The sequence below is a fragment of the Culex pipiens genome, chromosome 1 (genome assembly GCF_016801865.2).
Source record: "Culex pipiens pallens isolate TS chromosome 1, TS_CPP_V2, whole genome shotgun sequence".
NCBI lineage: Eukaryota > Metazoa > Arthropoda > Insecta > Diptera > Culicidae > Culex > Culex pipiens.
The window spans coordinates 33,663,270-33,682,332 of record NC_068937.1 but is presented as its reverse complement, the minus strand read 5'-3'; the positions used below and the strand labels follow the sequence as shown (position 1 = coordinate 33,682,332).

General features: G+C 38.3%; 2 protein-coding genes across 2 annotated transcripts in view; one reads left to right on the top strand and one right to left on the bottom strand.

Annotated features, from left to right (window-relative positions):
- Positions 1–1,016: 1,016 nt before the first annotated feature.
- Positions 1,017–1,801, top strand: LOC120419275 (uncharacterized). Its single transcript, XM_039581940.2, has 2 exons — positions 1,017–1,233; positions 1,295–1,801. The coding sequence occupies exons 1-2, from the start codon at positions 1,102–1,104 to the stop codon at positions 1,724–1,726; spliced, it is 564 nt and encodes a 187-aa protein (XP_039437874.1). The 5' UTR covers positions 1,017–1,101; the 3' UTR covers positions 1,727–1,801.
- Positions 1,802–7,679: 5,878 nt separating this feature from the next.
- LOC120419270 (E3 ubiquitin-protein ligase Ubr3) overlaps positions 7,680–19,063 on the bottom strand; it is an 80,729-nt gene continuing 69,345 nt past the window's right edge. Inside the window, exons 7-11 of the mRNA XM_039581931.2 lie at positions 13,028–16,436; positions 12,291–12,967; positions 12,095–12,226; positions 8,973–9,112; positions 7,680–8,911 (exon numbers count right to left, since the gene is read on the bottom strand). Coding sequence (XP_039437865.1) covers positions 8,794–8,911; positions 8,973–9,112; positions 12,095–12,226; positions 12,291–12,967; positions 13,028–16,436 — 4,476 coding nt within the window. The 3' untranslated portion in view covers positions 7,680–8,793. The remainder of the gene's footprint in view (positions 8,912–8,972; positions 9,113–12,094; positions 12,227–12,290; positions 12,968–13,027; positions 16,437–19,063) is intronic.

Below are 19,063 nucleotides of genomic sequence, written 5' to 3'. Positions count from 1 at the left end.
ACAGAAATCGTTAGAAAAAAGGCATGGTAACAATTATTGAAATATTGCCAGACAAGTGATTTTAAACTATGTAATCTTTCCTCTTTCACTATCCACCTTGAAGAGATGAATGCACAATGGTGTAAAGTCTCTATAATAAAACCAAAAAAAAAAAAAAAACAAAGTCCGATGAAGCAAAATATAGAGAATTTTCTCAGCTTTAAAAAAATTTTTTTTTCAAAGGTGAGCAAACATGCGCACTAATTTAAAAAAATGAAAAACTGCGACTATTTTGAAAAAAGTTACATAACAATGGCTGTAACTTTAAAACGGTGCATTTTATCATAATTTCACTAAAGTACTTTTTGATTGCAAATTCAATTTTACATCGAAAAATGAAGTTGAAAAATTTTTGCGACCAATATTTCGATTTTTTGAAAAAAATAGTATTGATTAAAAAATTCATAAAACGGTCAATGATTTTTTGCACAACCTGGAAATTTCTGAAAAGTTGGCTTTTTATGTCCTCTAAAACATATCAAAAAATAAAAAAAATTAAAAATAGTTTTTTTTTGCAAATCAAGTTTTAGTGATAAAAAAATAAATTAAAAAAATCACCAAATTTTTTTTACCGTGTATCATTTTTTTCCAGTGTAGTCCGTATCCATACCTACAACTTTGCCGAAGACACCAAATCGATCAAAAAATTCCTTCAAAAGATACAGATTTTTGAATTTTCATACATAATTTTTGTATGGACAGCTGCCAAATTTGTATGGAAAATTATATGGACAAACTAATGATGCAAAATGGCTTCTTTGGGCATACCGAAGGCACCAAAAAAGTTTCAGCCGGATTAAAAAATACAAAAAAAAAAATCGAATGACCGAAATCCTAGAGAACTGCTCAGTGGCATAAAAGTCTGATTCCGATCCATTAATGTTCACGTAGCATGTAACGCAAACCCCTTCACTCACGTTGCACTTATAGTTGCATCCACGTACTAATGCACGTACGTTCATTCACCAACACTAACAGAAATAAATACAAATCGTGCAAACAAAATCGCGAGTGCGTTTTTTGTTTAGATCATCAGTGAATGCATTGCGCATCAACAGTGACATGACCGCCACTGCCATTTTCCCAGTCCACGGCGGCAAACCGGCCCCAACTTTGCCGGAACCTGGTGTGGCAAACCGGTACGACAATGGCTACCTCCGGATCAAGTGCCACAAGCTGGAACTCGCACAAATCGTGAGTAATTTTGATGCAAATTTCACCTCCAATTTCAAATGTTTACCTTTCCCCCGCGCAGACGCTTGGCCTCATCGCGCTCGCCCTGACCCAGCCGGACCATTTGGCGGGCCAAACCGGGTTCGGGTACGTGTTCCAGTTTCTGGCGCTGCACCTGCCCCTTCTGACGGCCTCCGCCCTGTGGGACGGCCTCAGCGGGAAGCGGCTAGCGACCGTGTTGCAGCTGGACCCCTGGGTTTGGGAGCTGTACTTTAACTTTGTCGCGGCCACCCTGTACTACGCGGGATCGTTCGCCGTGCTCGGCACCTCGATTGGGCACTACAACCCGAGGACGAACATCCTGGCCGGGGTGGCCGGGATGTTGGCCTGCCTGGGGCACGGCTACCAGTGGTGGGTGCTGTTTAGGGAGAACGCACTGAGGCGCGCTGTTGAGGATGAGGTTAGGGAAACCGTTCGGAACGAGAGGGTGGCCGGTGGAGTTGTGAATGTTTGAAGGAATCGTTGATGTTGTGATTTTTACAAATAAAACAAACAAGCTACTTCCAGCAAATTATGCTTATACACTATACTATTGATTCCAATGTTTTCACACACCACCAGGGTAAAATGATGGGGAATAATGAGACGGGAATTGTTGATGGTCCACTTTTTTAAGAGGATAAGGAAAATTCTCCACGATATCCACAAGAAAATTTTGATCAATTCCATGACACGCCCAGTCTAAGTCCTTCTGAAGCTGAAGTGGTGCAGTGGTTATGTCCTTTTTTTTTTTTTTTTTTTTTTTGGGAGGGTGGTCCAGCCGCACATCGTTGATGTTGAAACCTCTAAACTGGGCCCTCGTCCTGTCACGTCCGTCAGTAGTCTTGTCCAGGGCTGCGGAGTCGGGTCATATTTCAAGCGACTCCGACTCCGACTCCGACTCCGGCTTTCTGAGATTAGCCGACTCCAACTCCGACTCCGGCTCCGGCTTTCAGATCCAACCGACTCCGACTCCGACTCCAACTCCGGCCTACCAACTCTAGCCGACTCCGACTCCGGCTCCGACTCCAGCTTTCAAAAAATGGTTGGCTCCGACTCCGACTCCACATATTTTTAAATGTTTCAAAAGTTATTTAACTATTATTTCGAAAACATTGTCAAAAATGATTATTTAAAAACTCTCTAAGTGGAAAAAACCAGAAAAAAGTTTCTAGTTTTACAAGTTTTAGACGTTATTGAAACAGCAATAAAAAATCTCCAGTTTTCAAGGCAATTTCAGAAGAACAGTTTGGTAAGCAAATTTGGATGCATATACTTAACCTCAAATTTTCATTTAATTTATTAAAAGCTAAAATATCAAATTGTTATTTTTTGAACGATCATTAAATGATCGATCGATTAATGATCGATTTAACATATAAATTCAACTTGCTCACTTTTAGGTTGACATTTATAAGAAAGACAGTGACTATCATAGTCACCTTATTTTTTTTTAAATAACTTTTTTTTAAAGCTCCATTGATATTTTTAAGACGTACATGGCCATCACACCATGGCTGAAGAAGATTATTATTACAAATAAATGTATCTAAAAAAATCCTCGTGGTAAGGACGCTTAAGGGGTCCTTTCCGTGACCTAGAAAATATTTTACCTAGGAATTTTGGATTTGTTTAAATTTTAAATATTTTCTATATTCAAAAGGAGGCGCGCGATACTACCTGCATCTTCACATAAAACGAAGCTTTATGAATTAGTGAGCGCCTCCATCAAAATATATAAAAAACTTAGATTTGGATAAATAACTAAAATCCACACGTTAAATATTTTCTAGGTCACGGATATTCAAAAGGATCCTTAAGCTACCTTTCCAAGAAGCATTTTTTTAGATACATTTTGTTGCAATGATAATCACCTTCCGTCATATTGTCGTGGGACAAACAGTATGAGAAAATTCTTACCGGTTCAACAATATTTTGATTTTTTTGAATAATATTTGATTAGCAGTTTTTTTGTGAACTTTTTCTGCTTTTTGTTAAACCCAAATCCTTGCCTAAATGTATCTTCTGATAAATGAATTAAGTCGTAGTTGAACGGAACACCATAACTCTACTCGCTATAAATAATAATAACAATTGTAAACGAACTAATGCCGCAAATAAACATGAATGAATAATATTTGAAATATAAATTTAAATTCTATCATTTTTTTATATATATTTTGTATCTTGAAATCCTATCCTATCCTGAAATCTTAAAATTTGTTCAATAAAAATTTGCAACAATATCAAAATAGTTTGCCTAAGAACCAACATTCTCAGATTTTAGCAGAGAAATAGTAAACATTACGATAATCGATATATTTAACATATTCAATGATGATTTCAAAATTAGTTGCATTTTTTATATTTGTTGTCAGTTTCAAATATTTTAAGCGCGTTACTTTGATTTTTATGTACATAGTTATAAACAAAATGCTCATGTTGAGTTCCAAGGAATAGATTGTTATAATCGTTGAATATTTGTTGGAAGAGTTATACTGCCAGTGATTTTTTTTAGATTGATGTACCTCGTAACTTTTTTCCTGTACATTGATTTACTTTAAACCTCCAAGACATTCACTATCGGGGTTTAAGATGACTGTGTGTGAACTTTTTTCAGAAAGAACTGGATTAAATTTGGTCAAATTTGAATTTAAAGGGTACATAAATATCGGCAAAAGGATGCAGTCAAAAAAAATTAATATTTTTGACTACAAAACCAATATTGTTTTTAATTTTTTTAATCATGATACTATACTGCCCACCATTGAAAAAAACGGCTAATATCCACTTTTGGCAAAAACGAGTTATTAGCACCAGGTGGTAGAGGGTGTTCCAACGCAGCTTCTGAAACTTGAATTTCACTAAAAAAGTGTTTTGATTTGGCTGCCGATGCGAAAAACCAAACGGCTAATATGCCACTCTTATGGGAAATTGCCTTGACGGAGATTTTGTGACAAACGCTAAAACGCGTTTTTCTCGGAATACTTGATTTGGCATAATAGCCGAATTTTCAATTATGGGCAGTATAGTATACATACTTGGGTAAGAGCTGATTACCAGGTTATCATTTAGTGATCATAGATCTCCTAAAAAAATTAAAAATGGCAACGCAGCGCATGTGACAATTAAAAATATAAGAAGTTTTGTAAATTAAGCTGTTTTATAGCAAATACTGATAAATAAAAAAAAACAATTTTTTTGTTGAATTCTAGATAACTTCGACTCCGACTCCAACTCCGGGTAATCAGAAATTTTCGGCTCCGACTCCGACTCCGACTCCAGCTAATAAAATTTAGCCGACTCCGGCTCCGACTCCGACTCCAGCTATTCGAGTTTTGACGACTCCGACTCCGACTCCGACTCCAGGCTTCCCAAAAAGACCCGACTCCACCGACTCCGGCTCCGACTCCGACTCCGACTCCACAGCCCTGGTCTTGTCGTACATTACAACTAGAATCAGATCTGCCAATGAATTAGTACACTTCGACCAAATAAACACTGACGCTGTATGGATCTGACTCTAGAATAAATGCACAGTGGTGTGTTATTCATAAGTCCAACTTATTCAATTATTCATTTAAGTCCAAATATTCATTTGCTAACTACTTTGGATTGAAAATCTAAATTTTAATCTAAAATCCTCTAAACTTAATGTTCAAAACTAAACGTTCCTTTAACTGTTGCAGTACTACTTCTATAAAAAAAACAATAAAAATTTGTGAACTAATGTACAAATAGGATAGAAATCGTGATTTTAAAAAGAAATGATCATTTACGTCAAAAGATCCGTAGTTCCTCGATTCGCAACAATGGTCAATACAACCATAATCCGAAAACCGTTAGTTCAACAGATCAACGAATTTTGTCCGATATCATTACATTATTGATTGATCGAGACTCTATGGACAATTCGACATAAAAGAATGCCTAGTATTCTACATCTATCAAAGTTTATTGACAGCATTACTTTAACTTAACAATTGCAACTAAATTTATCATCAAATAGATTTGGAAAAGATACATATTTATTTTAAATGCTAATGCTAAGCAACAAATCAATTGTACTATCCTGAAGTCCCACCTAAATCCCACATTGTGATAGTGAAAAAGTCACAGAAGCAGCGGTGTCTTGTGCAATTGTGATATTTCCACTATCGGAGAACTACCTAGTTCACAAAGACAGCTTATCGGTCAACGCTTAAGCCCTGGGGCTGCGGCAAAGCGAGTTCTCGTAGCATGAAGTGGTGTCCATAGTGCTTATAAAAAAAGAATGTATACCCAAATTTTAACTAATGCACTAGGATCAAATCATGCCCCTTGACTTTACAAGGCCCAGGGAAATTTTTTATCAAAAAAAAAAAAAAAATCTTTAAAACAAGATTCCAATAATTATTGTTCCAGAAAGTTTCAGTTTAACGATTTTTTTTTTATTTTCAAAATGTTAGAAAGTTTTTATTTTTTTATTTAAAACGAAAAACTTTTAGATTTTATGTAATAGTGAATTTTCCCCGATTTTCGCATACTATGCTTCTATGTTTACGATAGTCAAAATTTGGAAAAATATTTGTAATGACTAAAAAAATTTAATTTAATTAATTAATCGTTGATTTATGACATTTTTGAGATCAAGGGGTAATTTTAGTCCCTGATTACGAATCTGTGGTCAGTTTTTCGATATGTCGTGATGGGGTGGTATGATTTCTTTCATTTTTAATAATTTTTACTAAGATACATTTTTCATTGATTTTAGCTCGAAACCGTGACGTGATAGAAACTTGGTCTGAAATAGATGTTTGTGTAAAATTAGACTCCCGGTTTGATCGCATACTTTGAGTACCAGTCTTACAAAGCATAGAAACAAACCAGATACTGCCGGAAAAACACTTTCAAAAGAACACGATTGAGTTTTAGAGGTTACAATTTTGAATAATGGTCTAAAATTATAAACAAGCAATTTTACGTAAAACATTAATAACTCGAAGAATACATGGTTAATTCTCTACCAACTCACACGAAATCGGGAAAAGTTGTCCCGACCCCTCTTCGATTTGCGTGAAACTTTGTCCTAAGGGGTAAATTTTGTCTCTGATCACGAATCCGAGGTCCGTTTTTTTATTTAATCTCGTGACGGAGGAACGGTACGACCCCTTAAATTTTTGAACATGCGAAAAAAGACATGTTTTTCAATAATTTGCAGCATGAAAAGGTGATGAGATGGAAATTTGGTATCGAAAATTGGACACCCGATTTGATGACGTATTCGAAATTCCGACAAAAAAAACACTAAAAAAGTTTTGAAAATTCTGCCATTTTCCGTTAATCAACTGTTAAAAAAATTGGAACATGTCATTTTAAGGGAAATTTAATGTACTTTTCGAATCTACATTAACCCTGAAGGGTCATTTTTTCATTTGGAACACAATTTTTCATTTTCAAATTTCGTGTTTTTTTCTAACTTTGCAGGGTTATTTGTTAGAGTGTAATAGTGTTCAAAGTTGTAGAGAAAGAAAAATCCATGCAAAAAATTGCCTCTTTGAGTTATTGCAGATTCGAAAAGTACATTAAATTTACCATAAAATGACATTTCTCTTGATTTTTGACAGTTGAGTTACTAAACGGTTACTAATGAAAAACAAGTTTTTAGAAATTTTGAGAGCGCCATCAAATCATGGTTTCGAAGTTTCGATTTTATACAAAAGTCTCTTTGACACCACATTTCTATCCCTTTACGGGTTCAAGCTACAAAACAATGAAAACGTTTTTTATTTTTTTAGTAAAAATCCAAAGTGGTCGTATCGCCTCTCAGTCACGAGATATCAAAAAAAGGATTTCGGATTCGTGATCAGGGGCCAAAATTACCTCATAGAGCAAAGTTTCATAGAAATTGAAAAGGGTTCTGACAACTTTTCCGACGTCGTGTGAGTTGAAGGAGAATGACCCACTTTCAAAATGGGGTTTAGCTTTTTTTAAGTTTTGTCGTTGCTTAAAGTTCAGTGTTACCATTTTTTGTTTTTATTTGTAAAATACTTGCCATCATAATCGTCCAATTTGTACTAGGTATTTAATGTATTAAAAAGCGTTTTAATTCTATAACAGATTAAAATTATGAAATAAATTTTATGTTAAGTGCTCATAACGATTTGAGTGCCATTGAATATGTTTTGGATTCCCAACATTTATCAAATTTTACCGAATTCCAAACTTATTCCCAATTTTTATTAGCGTAGGCCAAGTCTGACATAAACTATACATTCCCATAATTTCGCTGGACTTCGAAGTCTTGAAAAAAAAATTCTGAAAAAGATAGTTTTTTTTTAAGATTTTCGGAATCATTTTTTTACTGTAATGTAACATTACAGAACCCTTAAATTTTTAAGGCTTTCTTTCAAACTCTTAAAGAGTAGTGTTTGCTGTATACTTTTGCGTAATATTTCATGAAATTAATTTATTGCTCTAAACACTAATTATTGGTTTTTTATAGATTTCACATAATCCGTACAGTAGTAACTATTTTGGGGGGGTGACGCGGACGCTACCCTCACTCCGAATCCCCTCTTTCGTCTCCCTTCGTTCTACTCAAGTCACTGATAATTTACTTCCTCCCATTCTTCCGACAACCACAAATACTCCTAGCTAAGTAAAAAATAATAATAAGAAAGACTAACTTATGGTCAACGGTTCATCATTCCGTTGGCCGCGCTCGTTGAAACCTAATACCGCAAAAAGTAAACAATTTGTTAATTCCTAGAGTTGCTGTTTTTTATTTATTTTAAATTTAGCTTCAACTTCAAAGCTTCGCGAAGAAAAGATTAAAACTTTGAGCAAAGTGTGTTTGAAGAGTTGTTCGCTGTTACTAAACTAAACAAAGGTTTTAAAAACAAAAAACAAAACACGAATGAGAAGTAAACACGTAGTCAGACAAAGGGTTTTTTTGGGGGAAATTGTTGTTTATTATAGAGTTGGTTGAACAAGTGTATTTTTTTGTTTCTGTTTTGGTAAGACTACACTTTTCGTCTAACACTAAACTAGCTCGTGTATTACTTTTTATATTACTTTCAAGAAGTGCTTTCATGCGTCTTCTTCTACTTCTCTTCGAGAGTGTCGTACAAGTTAGATTTTATAGTTTTTAATGAAAGCATTAAGCATAGGATAACAATTACAAATATCACAAAGCAAGAAATTCTCATAATTATATAATTATTTCATACGTTTAGAGTAGTAGTTCTAGTTTCTTTTTTTGCTTTAGCCTTTATGGTTAAATAACAATTTCTATTCACTCTACGATCCTTCTATGAAATTACCCCGTTCGTTCGCAGCTTATCCTTTTCATTCTACATTTCTCGAGGAGGAAGGAAAGTTCGCTTCCACAGCAAACACAGTCTTTTCGTTATACTCTACTTACGGAAACATATTCACAACGCTCACACGCACACATACAGTAACACACATACAAAGTAACACGCAAACCACTACAACACAGAAGTAGTGAAGACACAAACACGCACGTACGAACGTACCTCACGCACACACACACACAGCTTACAGCGAATCCCGGTGCCACACCCAGGTGTGCTTGGTGTGGGCGAACCGGTGCGACAGCCATTGGGACTCGAGCAGATTGAAGCGATCCTCGCTGAGATACAGCGGCTTGCCGCGTCTGAAATTGCGAAAACAATAGTTGTAGATCTTGCCACAAGTAGCACAACTTTGCAACTCACTTCAAGTCGCGATCCTCCTCGTCGTAATCGTCTAGGTAGAGCGATCCCCACAAACAGGCCCGCCGGTCCCGAATGATGATGATGTAGGTCGAGGTGACCACCAGGAAGATGCCCGTGCCGCCACCGCAGCTGATGGAGTGCTGGAAAGGAAAGAAGAAACGAATTGTCACTTCTTTTGTGATCTGCAATGCACTCGATTTAAAATCGGAGCTCTACACTGTAACTCTCTACACTGTAGCTCTCTACACTGTAGCAATCTACACTGTAGCTCTCTACACTGTAGCTCTCTACACTGTAGCTCTCTACACTGAAGCTCTGTACACTGTTGCTCTGTACACTGTAGCTCTCTATACTGTAGCTCTCTACACTGTAGCTCTCTACAATGTAGCTCTCTACACTGTAGCTCTCTACACTCTACTCTACTCTACTCTACTCTACTCTACTCTACTCTACTCTACTCTACTCTACTCTACTCTACTCTACTCTACTCTACTCTACTCTACTCTACTCTACTCTACTCTACTCTACTCTACTCTACTCTACTCTACTCTACTCTACTCTACTCTACTCTACTCTACTCTACTCTACTCTACTCTACTCTACTCTACTCAATTCGAACTTTCGAGTCTATCTCTCGATTCTATCTCTCGATTCTATCTTTCGATTCAAACTCTCGATTCAAATTTTCGATTCAAACTTTCGATCCAAATCTTCGATTCGAATTTTCGATTCAAATTTTCAATTCGAATTTTCGATTCCAATTTTTAAAATTTTCAATTCAAATTTTCGATTCGAATTTTCGATTCCAAATTTTTTAAAATTTTCAATTCATTTTTTTTAAATTTTCAATTCCAATTTTTAAAATTTTCAATTGCAATTTTTAAAATTTTCTATTCCAATTTTTAAAATTTCCGATTAATTTTTTTTTAAATTTTCGATTTCAATTTTAAAATTTTCGATTCCAATTTTAAAATTTTCGCTTCGAATTTTTAAAATTTTCGATTCCAATTTTTAAAATTTCCGATTCTAATTTTTTTAACTTTCGATTCCAATTTCAAAATTTTCGATTCCAATTTTTAAAATTTTTAATTGTTTTTTTTTTTTTATTTTCGATTCGATCTTTTTTAATTTTCGATTCCAATTTTCAAAATTTTCGATTCCATTTTTTAAATTATCGGTTCCAATTTTAAAAATTTTCGATTCCAACTTTTAAATTTCGATTCCAATTATTAAAATTTTCGATTCCAATATTTAAAATTTTCGATTTTAATTTTTTTAAATTTTCGATTCGGTTTTTTTTTAATTTTCGATTCGAATTTATTTAATTTTCGATTCGACTTTTTCGATTCCAATTTTAAAATTTTCGATTCCAGTTTTTAAAATTTCCGATTCTAATTTTTTTAACTTTCGATTCCAATTTTAAAATTTTCGATTCCAATTTTTAAAATTTTCAATTCGTTTTTTTTTAATTTTCGATTCGATTTCGATGGTTTTTTTTAATTTTCGATTCGATTTTTTTTAATTTTCGATTCCAATTTTAAAATTTTCGATTCCATTTTTTAAATTATCGGTTCCAATTTTAAAAATTTTCGATTCCAACTTTTAAATTTCGATTCCAATTTTTAAAATTTTCGATTCCAATTTTTAAAATTTTCGATTCCAATATTTAAAATTTTCGATTTTATTTTTTTTAAATTTTCGATTCGGTTTTTTTTAATTTTCGATTCGAATTTATTTAATTTTCGATTCGACTTTTGTTAAATTTTCTATTCGAATTTTTAAAATTTGCGATTCGATCTTTTTAAATTTTTGATTCGATTTTTTTTTTATTCTTGGTTCCAATTTTTTTAATTTTTGATTCAAATTTTTAAAATTTTCGATTCCAGTTTTTAAAATTTTCGATTCCAATTTTTAAAATTTCGAATTTTATGAATTTTGATTCAATTTTTTAAATTTTCGATTCCAATTTTTCAAATTTTCGATTCGATTTTTTTTTAATTTTCGATTCCAAATTTTAAAATTTTCGATTAAATTTTTTTAAATTATCGATTCCAATTTTTTAATTTTCGATTAAAAGTTTTATAATTTTCGATTCGAATTTTTTTAAATTTTCGTTTCGAATTTTAAAATTTGCGATTCGAAATTTTTAAATTTTCGATTCGTTTTTTTTTTTAGTTTTCGATTCGAATTTTACAATTTTCGATTCGAATTTTTTTCAATTTTCGATTCGGATTTTTTTAAATTTTCGATTCGAATTTTTTTTTAATTTTCGATTCCAATTTTAAAAATTTTTGATTCCAATTTTTAAAATTTTCGATTCGAGATTTAATTCAATTTTTTGGAATTTTCGATTCGAATTTTTTGAATATTCAATTCGAGTTTTTTAAATATTCGATTCGTTTTTTTTTTAAATTTTTAGTTTGAATGTCTGATTTGTTTTTTTTTATTCGAACTTTTTATTTAATTTTTTTATTTGATTCAATTTTATTTATTTATTTTTTATTTGATTCAAATTTTTGTTTTTGATTCGATTTTTTTATTCGACTCGATTTTTTTTATTTATTTGATTCAAATTTTTTATTTTTTTTATCATTTGATTCAATTTTTTTATTTAATTTTTTTATTTGATTCTAATTTTTGGTTCGAATTTATGATTCGAATTTTTTTATTCGAATTTTGAATAAAATTTTTAATTCGAATTTTTTGATTCGAATTTTTGATTCGAATTTTTATATTCGAATTTTAGATTCGAACTCTACACTGCCGATTCGAAATCTACACTGCCGATTCGAACTCTACACTCTCGAGTCGAACTCTTGGTTTTGAATTCTACACTCCCGATTCGAAATCTACACTTTCAATTCGAAATCTACACTATCAGTTTGAACTCTCCACTCTGAATCTACTCGCGATTCGAACTCTACACGCTCGAGTCGAACTCTTGGTTTAGAATTCTACACGCTCGATTCGAACTCTACACACAATCTTCTACAATCAAATTCTAGTGTTTTTTTTAAGGGTCCTATAAGCTATTGTGTTTCATAGGATTATAGGACCTAATCAAAAAAAGTCTAGATTTATTCTATCAATCTCTACACACTCAAGTCGACCCGCCTACTTACCCTCACGGCCTCGCAGCACTCCTGATCCTTGCAGCAGGCCTGCTTGAGGCACACGATCGTACCGCACAGCAGACAGATCGAGCTCTCCTTCGGCACGTTCTGACACTTGAGGCACGGCTGCTCGTGGTAGTACTGCAAAGAAGAGACAACCCCAGTTATTCCCCGTTACATTTTCGAACATCGACCCAAAACCTACCGTAAACAACCGCTCGTACTCCCGCGGCAACCCCAGCAGCTTCGGCTGCTGCCACTCAACGTGCTGCGCAACGATCAACGATCGCGTCGAATCGTACGTGGGGCGAATCTCGCGCAGCTGATCGCACCAGAACTTGGGCAGCGCCAGCTCCGTGCCGGGCAGGAAGCACAACGCCTTCGCCGCGTTGAACTTGTCCAGATCCATGCTGACGGTGACCAGCTCCAGGTAGTACACGAGCCGGCTAAACTCCCAGTGCGGTCCGGGGATCTCCGGAATCTCGGAATGGTAGATGTGGTGCCGCAGCAGGGCCGCCACCCGCAGAAAGGGAAGGCACAGCCGCTGCAGCCGCTTCTCCAGCACGTCCAGGTCCAGCTTTGGGCGGGGCGAGGGGTCACTGCTGCCGTTCGGGGTGGTGGCGCCGCCGTCCATGGCGCTGTGGTCGGTCATGAGGACGCTGTCGGAGCGGATGTGCCGGCAGCGGTCCAGGTTGGCGAGCACGAACGCCATGGCCGGTCCGATGTGCGGGACGCCTTTTTCGCGGATGACCGTTGGCGAGGCGGAGGAGTAGTCTTCGACGAGCCGGTCGCACTCGTCCTCGGACAGGTGCGTGCACAGCTGGAGCACGATTTGGTAGTAGAGGAGGTTGAAGGTGACCTTGACGATGCTGGTGAAGTAGGCTAGAGGGAATGGAAATTGTTAGTTTGAGTATGTTTTGGACTCTAGGGTGACCAACTCACCTTGATCCAAATGCAGCGGCGCCAGCAGAATGAACTTCAGCATCAGCGCGCACGGATCGTTCAGCAGGGCCGGAATCACGTCGTTCGTTCCGAACGTGGGCAACGATGCGGCCGCCGATCCCCCCGTGCTGTCCTCCATCTCGGTAGTGGTGGCGCCAGCCGCCAATCCCGACCCGCTCGTTTCCTCCTGCTGTCGTTGCGCGAGTTGAAGTCCGCACAGGGTGGCCCACGAGCGCCACGCTGGCCAGTCTTCGCCGACCTTGAAGCGCATCGGCGAGTCGTCGTTGATCATGAGGCGGACGTGCAGCGAGAGCACGTGCAGGAGTGGGACGATGCAGTCCCGTTTGGGTTTGTAGCGGAGGTCTTTCTGGGTGATTAGGGAACCTCCGCGTTGGATGACTTCGGATTCGAGGTTGATGCGGGCGATGGAGATGACGAAGGAGAAAAGGGACTGGATGGTGACGGGGTGTTTCTTGATGTTGCGCTGCGTGCAGCTGGTCATGTTTTCCATGGCGCGGCCCATCGCTTCGTAGAACTTGGTCGTGGTCGGGGGCCGTTTGTTCTCCTTGATGAGATTCATCAGTTCGTTGACTAGAGTGGCGTAGGGTGGCGAGGGGGCGCGAATGAGCGGCGTTGGTCGGTCCAGGCTGGGACTGAGCGGGAGTACGGAGTTGGCGAGCTGGCGGCACACCGGACAGAAGAACTCTCCCCGTTCAACGTTGAGGTTCTGCGGACGGGCCGCCGTGTGAAGGGATTTTAGGTAGGAATCCTGACAGGTTAGGTGCACGTGGTGGCCACATGACTGCACGTGAACTCCGCCCTCCCAGCCGATGTTGTGCGAAAGGAACCAGGACGAAGTGCCGAACTTCCACTGGAGCAGCTCAACCCGTTTGTTGAACTCTGCCGCGAGTTTCACGTTACGCTCGAGACGTGCCTTATCGTCGTCGTTAACCGGAAGTGGACATCGGTCCGCTTCCTTCCGTCGATGACCCACGATACTGCTAGACTCAACCAGCACTACCAACCCGATCGGATTGGATTCCGTACTCGGCCCCGTCGTGTTACAGATAATACAATCGTACTCCTTCTCCCGTGGCATCTCGATCATCTCTTCCTCCTCCTCCTCATCGCCCTCGAAGCAGTCCATGTTCGCCTGCTCCATGAACGCCTTCTGCCTGCTCGCAAACTCTTCCATCATCTTCTTCTGGCGTTCCTTCGCCCGCTTACTCCGCTCCTCCCGTTCCTTAGCCTCGCGTGCTTTCTGTTCCGCCTGGCGCTCTCTTTGGTTCGGCCACAGGCTGTGCCGGATCTCGTTGATCCGCCGCGCACAACTCACGTCCAGTCGCGCGATCCGCCGCAGCAGATTGCCGATAAAGAACGGCCCGTCGCCAATTCGCGACTCCGACAGCTTGATCTGACTAGAAGAGCTGCTCATCGTTTCGTCGTCCTGGTCCATCCGGTCCTCGTCATCTTCCCCCTGAGTTTCGTCCTCGAGCGAAAAGCTGTCCAACGCCCCACTCAGCTGGGAGTGCAGCTTGAGCAGCAGCGACAGGATGCTCTCCTCGATGGCGACCGTGTCCGGTTCGTGGTGGTGGGCCGTTGATTCGCCGGAAGCCTCGATGTTACGGCGCTTGTGCCGCGGACGGCCACCGCTCGAAGTAAGCTGGTGAACCAGCTGCGAACTCGGCTGGCCAATGTTCGCCGCCGAAGCCGTACTGGCAACGGTCGTCGTCGAGTTGACGGGTGGCGCCGGCAACGGAGGTCGGCTAGGAACTGCAACCGGTTGAACACGATTAAACGGCAACATGAGGCCCGCGTTCGACGGGACCGACGACGAGAACATGGTCGTGTCCGGGGTGATCGTACGCGTGGCTTCCCCACTCACCACCGACGACGTTTGGCTTGGCGCAAGCGGGAAGTCGTGCCGAATGACCAGCTCCATGCTGCTTTCGTTGTAGATTTCGCTGGTGACGCGCGGTATTGCGACCGCCCCCGAACCCGGCGATGGAGGTGCCGGTAGGGGAAGTCGTCCCCCGCTGGCGCTTTCGTTGTTGTTGTTGTTGTAGGTCAGCGCCTGCCGCTGACTAATCGGTGGCAACGACTGCAATCCGTCGTCCACCATCATCTGACCGTAGTCATCATCGTCGTCCATGCGTCGCGCCAGCGAACTCTCTCGCACCACGGACAAATCCTGCGGGATCGCTACCTCCGCCCCAATGTTGTTCAAATGCTGCCCGTACTCGTTGTCCACGCTACCAACCAGCATCGGAAGCGTCTCACTTTCAGACAGTTCCCACTCAACGTCACTATCAAACGTTGGCGTCCCAGCGCTCTGGTTCTGGTAGTTGGCCGGCATGACCTGCGGCTCACCCGGCAGCAACGATATCCGCCTAATTGTCATCTTCAAATTATCACTCAGACAATTGCTCGGATAGCAGTTCAACAGCTCCGGCACCGACGACGGCACCCCCACCGGACTCGACTCGTCCACCGAGCCCTGTCTCACCGCACTACTCCCCCCGGAACGTCCTCCACACTCCAACTCGCTCCCACTGTCCTTGTTCGACTCACAGTTGCTAACGGCCATCTCCAGCAGAAACACCGCCAACGCCAACATGTGCTCCGACACGCTGTGCGTGTGAACCGCCCTATAAAAGATCGCCAACAGCGCTGCGTGCAACACCCGCGAACTCAGTATCCCACCCGGGTCGCTGTACACCCGCCCACACGAGCTCGGCAACCGGAACGGTGGCCACAAGCTGCCACTCTTGGGCATCTTCCCCACGCCCTTCACGTACCCGCTGAACCGATCCATCGAGTTCTGAAAGTCCCGTCGGTGAACCGCCCTCAACAGCACGTGCAACGGATCGTACCACCGCTCCCAAACCTCCCCCACCGGCATAAACAGTCCCTGCTCCAAATTCTCCGACCCCACCGGCGGCGGCCGGTACACCGACAGCTCCTTCAAAAACTTCTCAAAATTCCGCGTGTGCGCGTTCCCACTCCGCTCCGGCATCAACTCCAGCAGCTGGCTGTGCGTCTTGTCGCCCGTCGCCAACAGCGCACTAATCTCAATAATACACTGCGTCGTCTCGTCGTTCCCCAAATTAACCCGCGACGTAATCAGCGTCGCCAAAAACGTCAACAGTCCCTCCAGCATCGAGTCCTGCTCCATCTCCTGGGGCGCGCTCAGCACACCCATCCCCAGCCAGTCGGTCACGCCAAAGATCGAGATGCACTCCGTGAGGAAGCGATTCGCGGGCAGCTGGGTCGCGCAGATCTGCAGAAAGAAAAGATCCATATCGACCATCGAGTTGCAAAAGTTCGCCTGGATGTACGTCATGGCCTGGCCCTTGATCTGGAGCCCGTTGCGCACCCAGATGCCGGACAGGATCTCGTAGAAGAAGCTCTGTGGGGAGGGAAAAATTAAAGAAATGTTAGCATTTTTTAAGCTGTTCAAATCTTGTTTTTGCAAAGGCAAGGAAGCACAACAGAAACGTTACTGACCATCAGTGGCGCCCACCATGTCAGATTGCAGATGTTGACACGGTAGGCAAGTAGGAAAGCATCTGCCTATCGGTAAACCATCTGCCAAAATGAACATAAATTTACCGAATATCTGTTGTACAATGAACAAAACTGAACTTGATTACCGCATTTCGGTAAGTTTTTACCGAATTCTGTAATTTTCAGTTTACCGGTCTGTTCAGCAATTGAAAATTCGATAAAAAAATGCTAAGTGTGCAACAAAAGTAATCAATAAATTTTCTCAAGAAAATCTAGAAAAAAAATCGGAATTTTAGAAATAAAAAAAAAACAATATTCAAAAATAAAAAAATGGAAAGCCAGAAATCTACACACTAAGATTTTTTACCGAATTCGGTAGTTGAGAAATCGGTAAAGTTAAGATCGTAAACCATTTGTCAAAATGAACAAATTTAACCGAATATCGATTGTACGATGAAAAATAATGAACTTCATTACCGAATTTCGCTAAGATTGAACTGAATTAGGTAACTCACAACCCTCTACTGCCCAATTTTTTTAATTTTTTTTTTAGTTTTCCAGTGTTCAAGAAATCATTTTGAGCAACTTTTGTTCTACGTCACTTCTCTTGTTTTATGTTTTTAATGTTTTTTTTTGTATTTTTATTTGCATTTATCTTGTTTAGTTTATGTTTGTTTTTGTTAGTATTTGGCCTATTCTCCTATCATTACATTTTGCCAATCTAATTTTTTCATGTTTTTTTAGTCACTTTTTCTATTTTTGCTTGTTTTTCGCATTTTTTGTTATAAAATGGTACTATTATCATTTAAATTGTAAAAAAAGCGTTGTGGCATAGTCTGGGACGCTAAAACATTACTGCATACTTATTTTTAACTTAAAATATAGGATATGTTAGTGGAAAAAGTTGACCTCTAGAAAATAACATTTTAAAAAACATTGGCAAAGACACATAAAACAAGCCAAACTTCCAATCCTAAAATTTTCTAAAATTTTAAGAGTTCTTCTTTCCAATGATTTTAAAAGATCAAAAAATGGTTCAAAAATGGATTTTTGGCGATTTTTCAGATCGAAGCCCGTCTAAAGGCGGGGTTAGGTTGTAGACTCTACAATGTAGAGGGTTAAGAAATTGAAAATTCGGTAATTTTACCGAATTCTGTAGAAAAAATCTAAGCGTGTAGGAATTATGAAAATTAAAAATTCAAAAATACAAATATTTAAAAAAAATTAAAAAAAATACGCAAGTAGCAATTTCAAAAAATCCGACATATTTAATTTCAAAAATTCTTAAAATTATTAAGTAAAAAAATTAAAATGAAAAATTAAAAATCTTGAGATTAAATTTAAGAAATATAAATTAAAAATTAAAAAATCTTGGGATTTATTAAAAAAAATGCAATTCTAATCAAAAATTCAAAAACATAAATAAAAACATGATGTTTTGAAAATCTAGTGATTTAAAAATTAAAGGACAATGCGTACTCGCTTATTGAATTTTTCATCAAGATTTCACTCCGGATAATCGAATCGAGATTTTTTTCTTTCCCAAAATTTGGGCCTGGCCGAAAATATGACTCCAAAAATGTTCCAAAGTTATCTGATTTTCTGTAAAGATGGCTGCAAAAATGGCGGCATTGAAGAATTTAGGAGCGTAAATATTTAATAATCTTGAAAAAATGAGAGTTTTAGATTTTTAGAATGTTAGAATTTTACAATTTCAACGCTTTAAGAAGAATTGTAAAATTTTAAATTGTAGAATTTTAGGGTTTCAGAATTTCAGAATTCATTTTTTTTAGAATTTTAGACTTTTAGAATTTAAGAATTTTTAAGAATTCTAGAATTTTAGAATGTTACAATTTTGTACATTTTAGAATTTTTTAATTGCATTAGAATTCTAAAATTTCAGAATTTTAGGCTCCTAGAAATTCAAAATTTTAAAATTCTAGAATTTCAGAATTTTAAAATTCTAGAATTTCAGAATTTTAAAATTCTAGAATTTTTGAATTTTTGGAGTGTTAGAATTTTTTACATTTTAGAATTAATGATTTCAACAAATTTAGAATTTAGAATTTTACAATTTCAACATTTGAAAATTTTAGAATTTTAGGATTTTTGAATATCAGAATATTTTTTTTTGAATTTTAGACTTTCAGAATTTCAGAGTTTTAGAATTTAAGAAATTTTAGAATTTAAGAAATTTAGCATTTAAATTTTTTTAAGTTTTAGAATTATAGAATTTGAGTTGTAAAGATTGTAAGAATTAAAAAAAAATAATAATTTAGGAATAAAAAAAAAAGTTTAATAATTAATTAATTATGAAAACCAAGATTTCTTAAAGTTTGAATTCCGATTTTTTTTTATTCTTAAATGAATGTGCAACTTTTCTTGACCGCGTTCGTTTCATGTGCCGTACTCAGCTTAACCGTCTACAACCTAACCCCGCCTTTAGACGGGCTTCGATCTAAAAAATCGCCAAAATTCCATTTTTCAACCAATTTTTGATCTTTAAAATGCATTGAAAAGAAGAACTCT

Excerpts from the sequence above, each read along its gene's own strand:
- LOC120419275 (XM_039581940.2), top strand. The coding sequence starts at position 1,102 with ATGACCGCCACTGCCATTTTCCCAGTCCACGGCGGCAAACCGGCCCCA. Across the intron at positions 1,234-1,294 it reads AGCTGGAACTCGCACAAATC|ACGCTTGGCCTCATCGCGCT; the intron begins GTGAGTAATTTT and ends TCCCCCGCGCAG.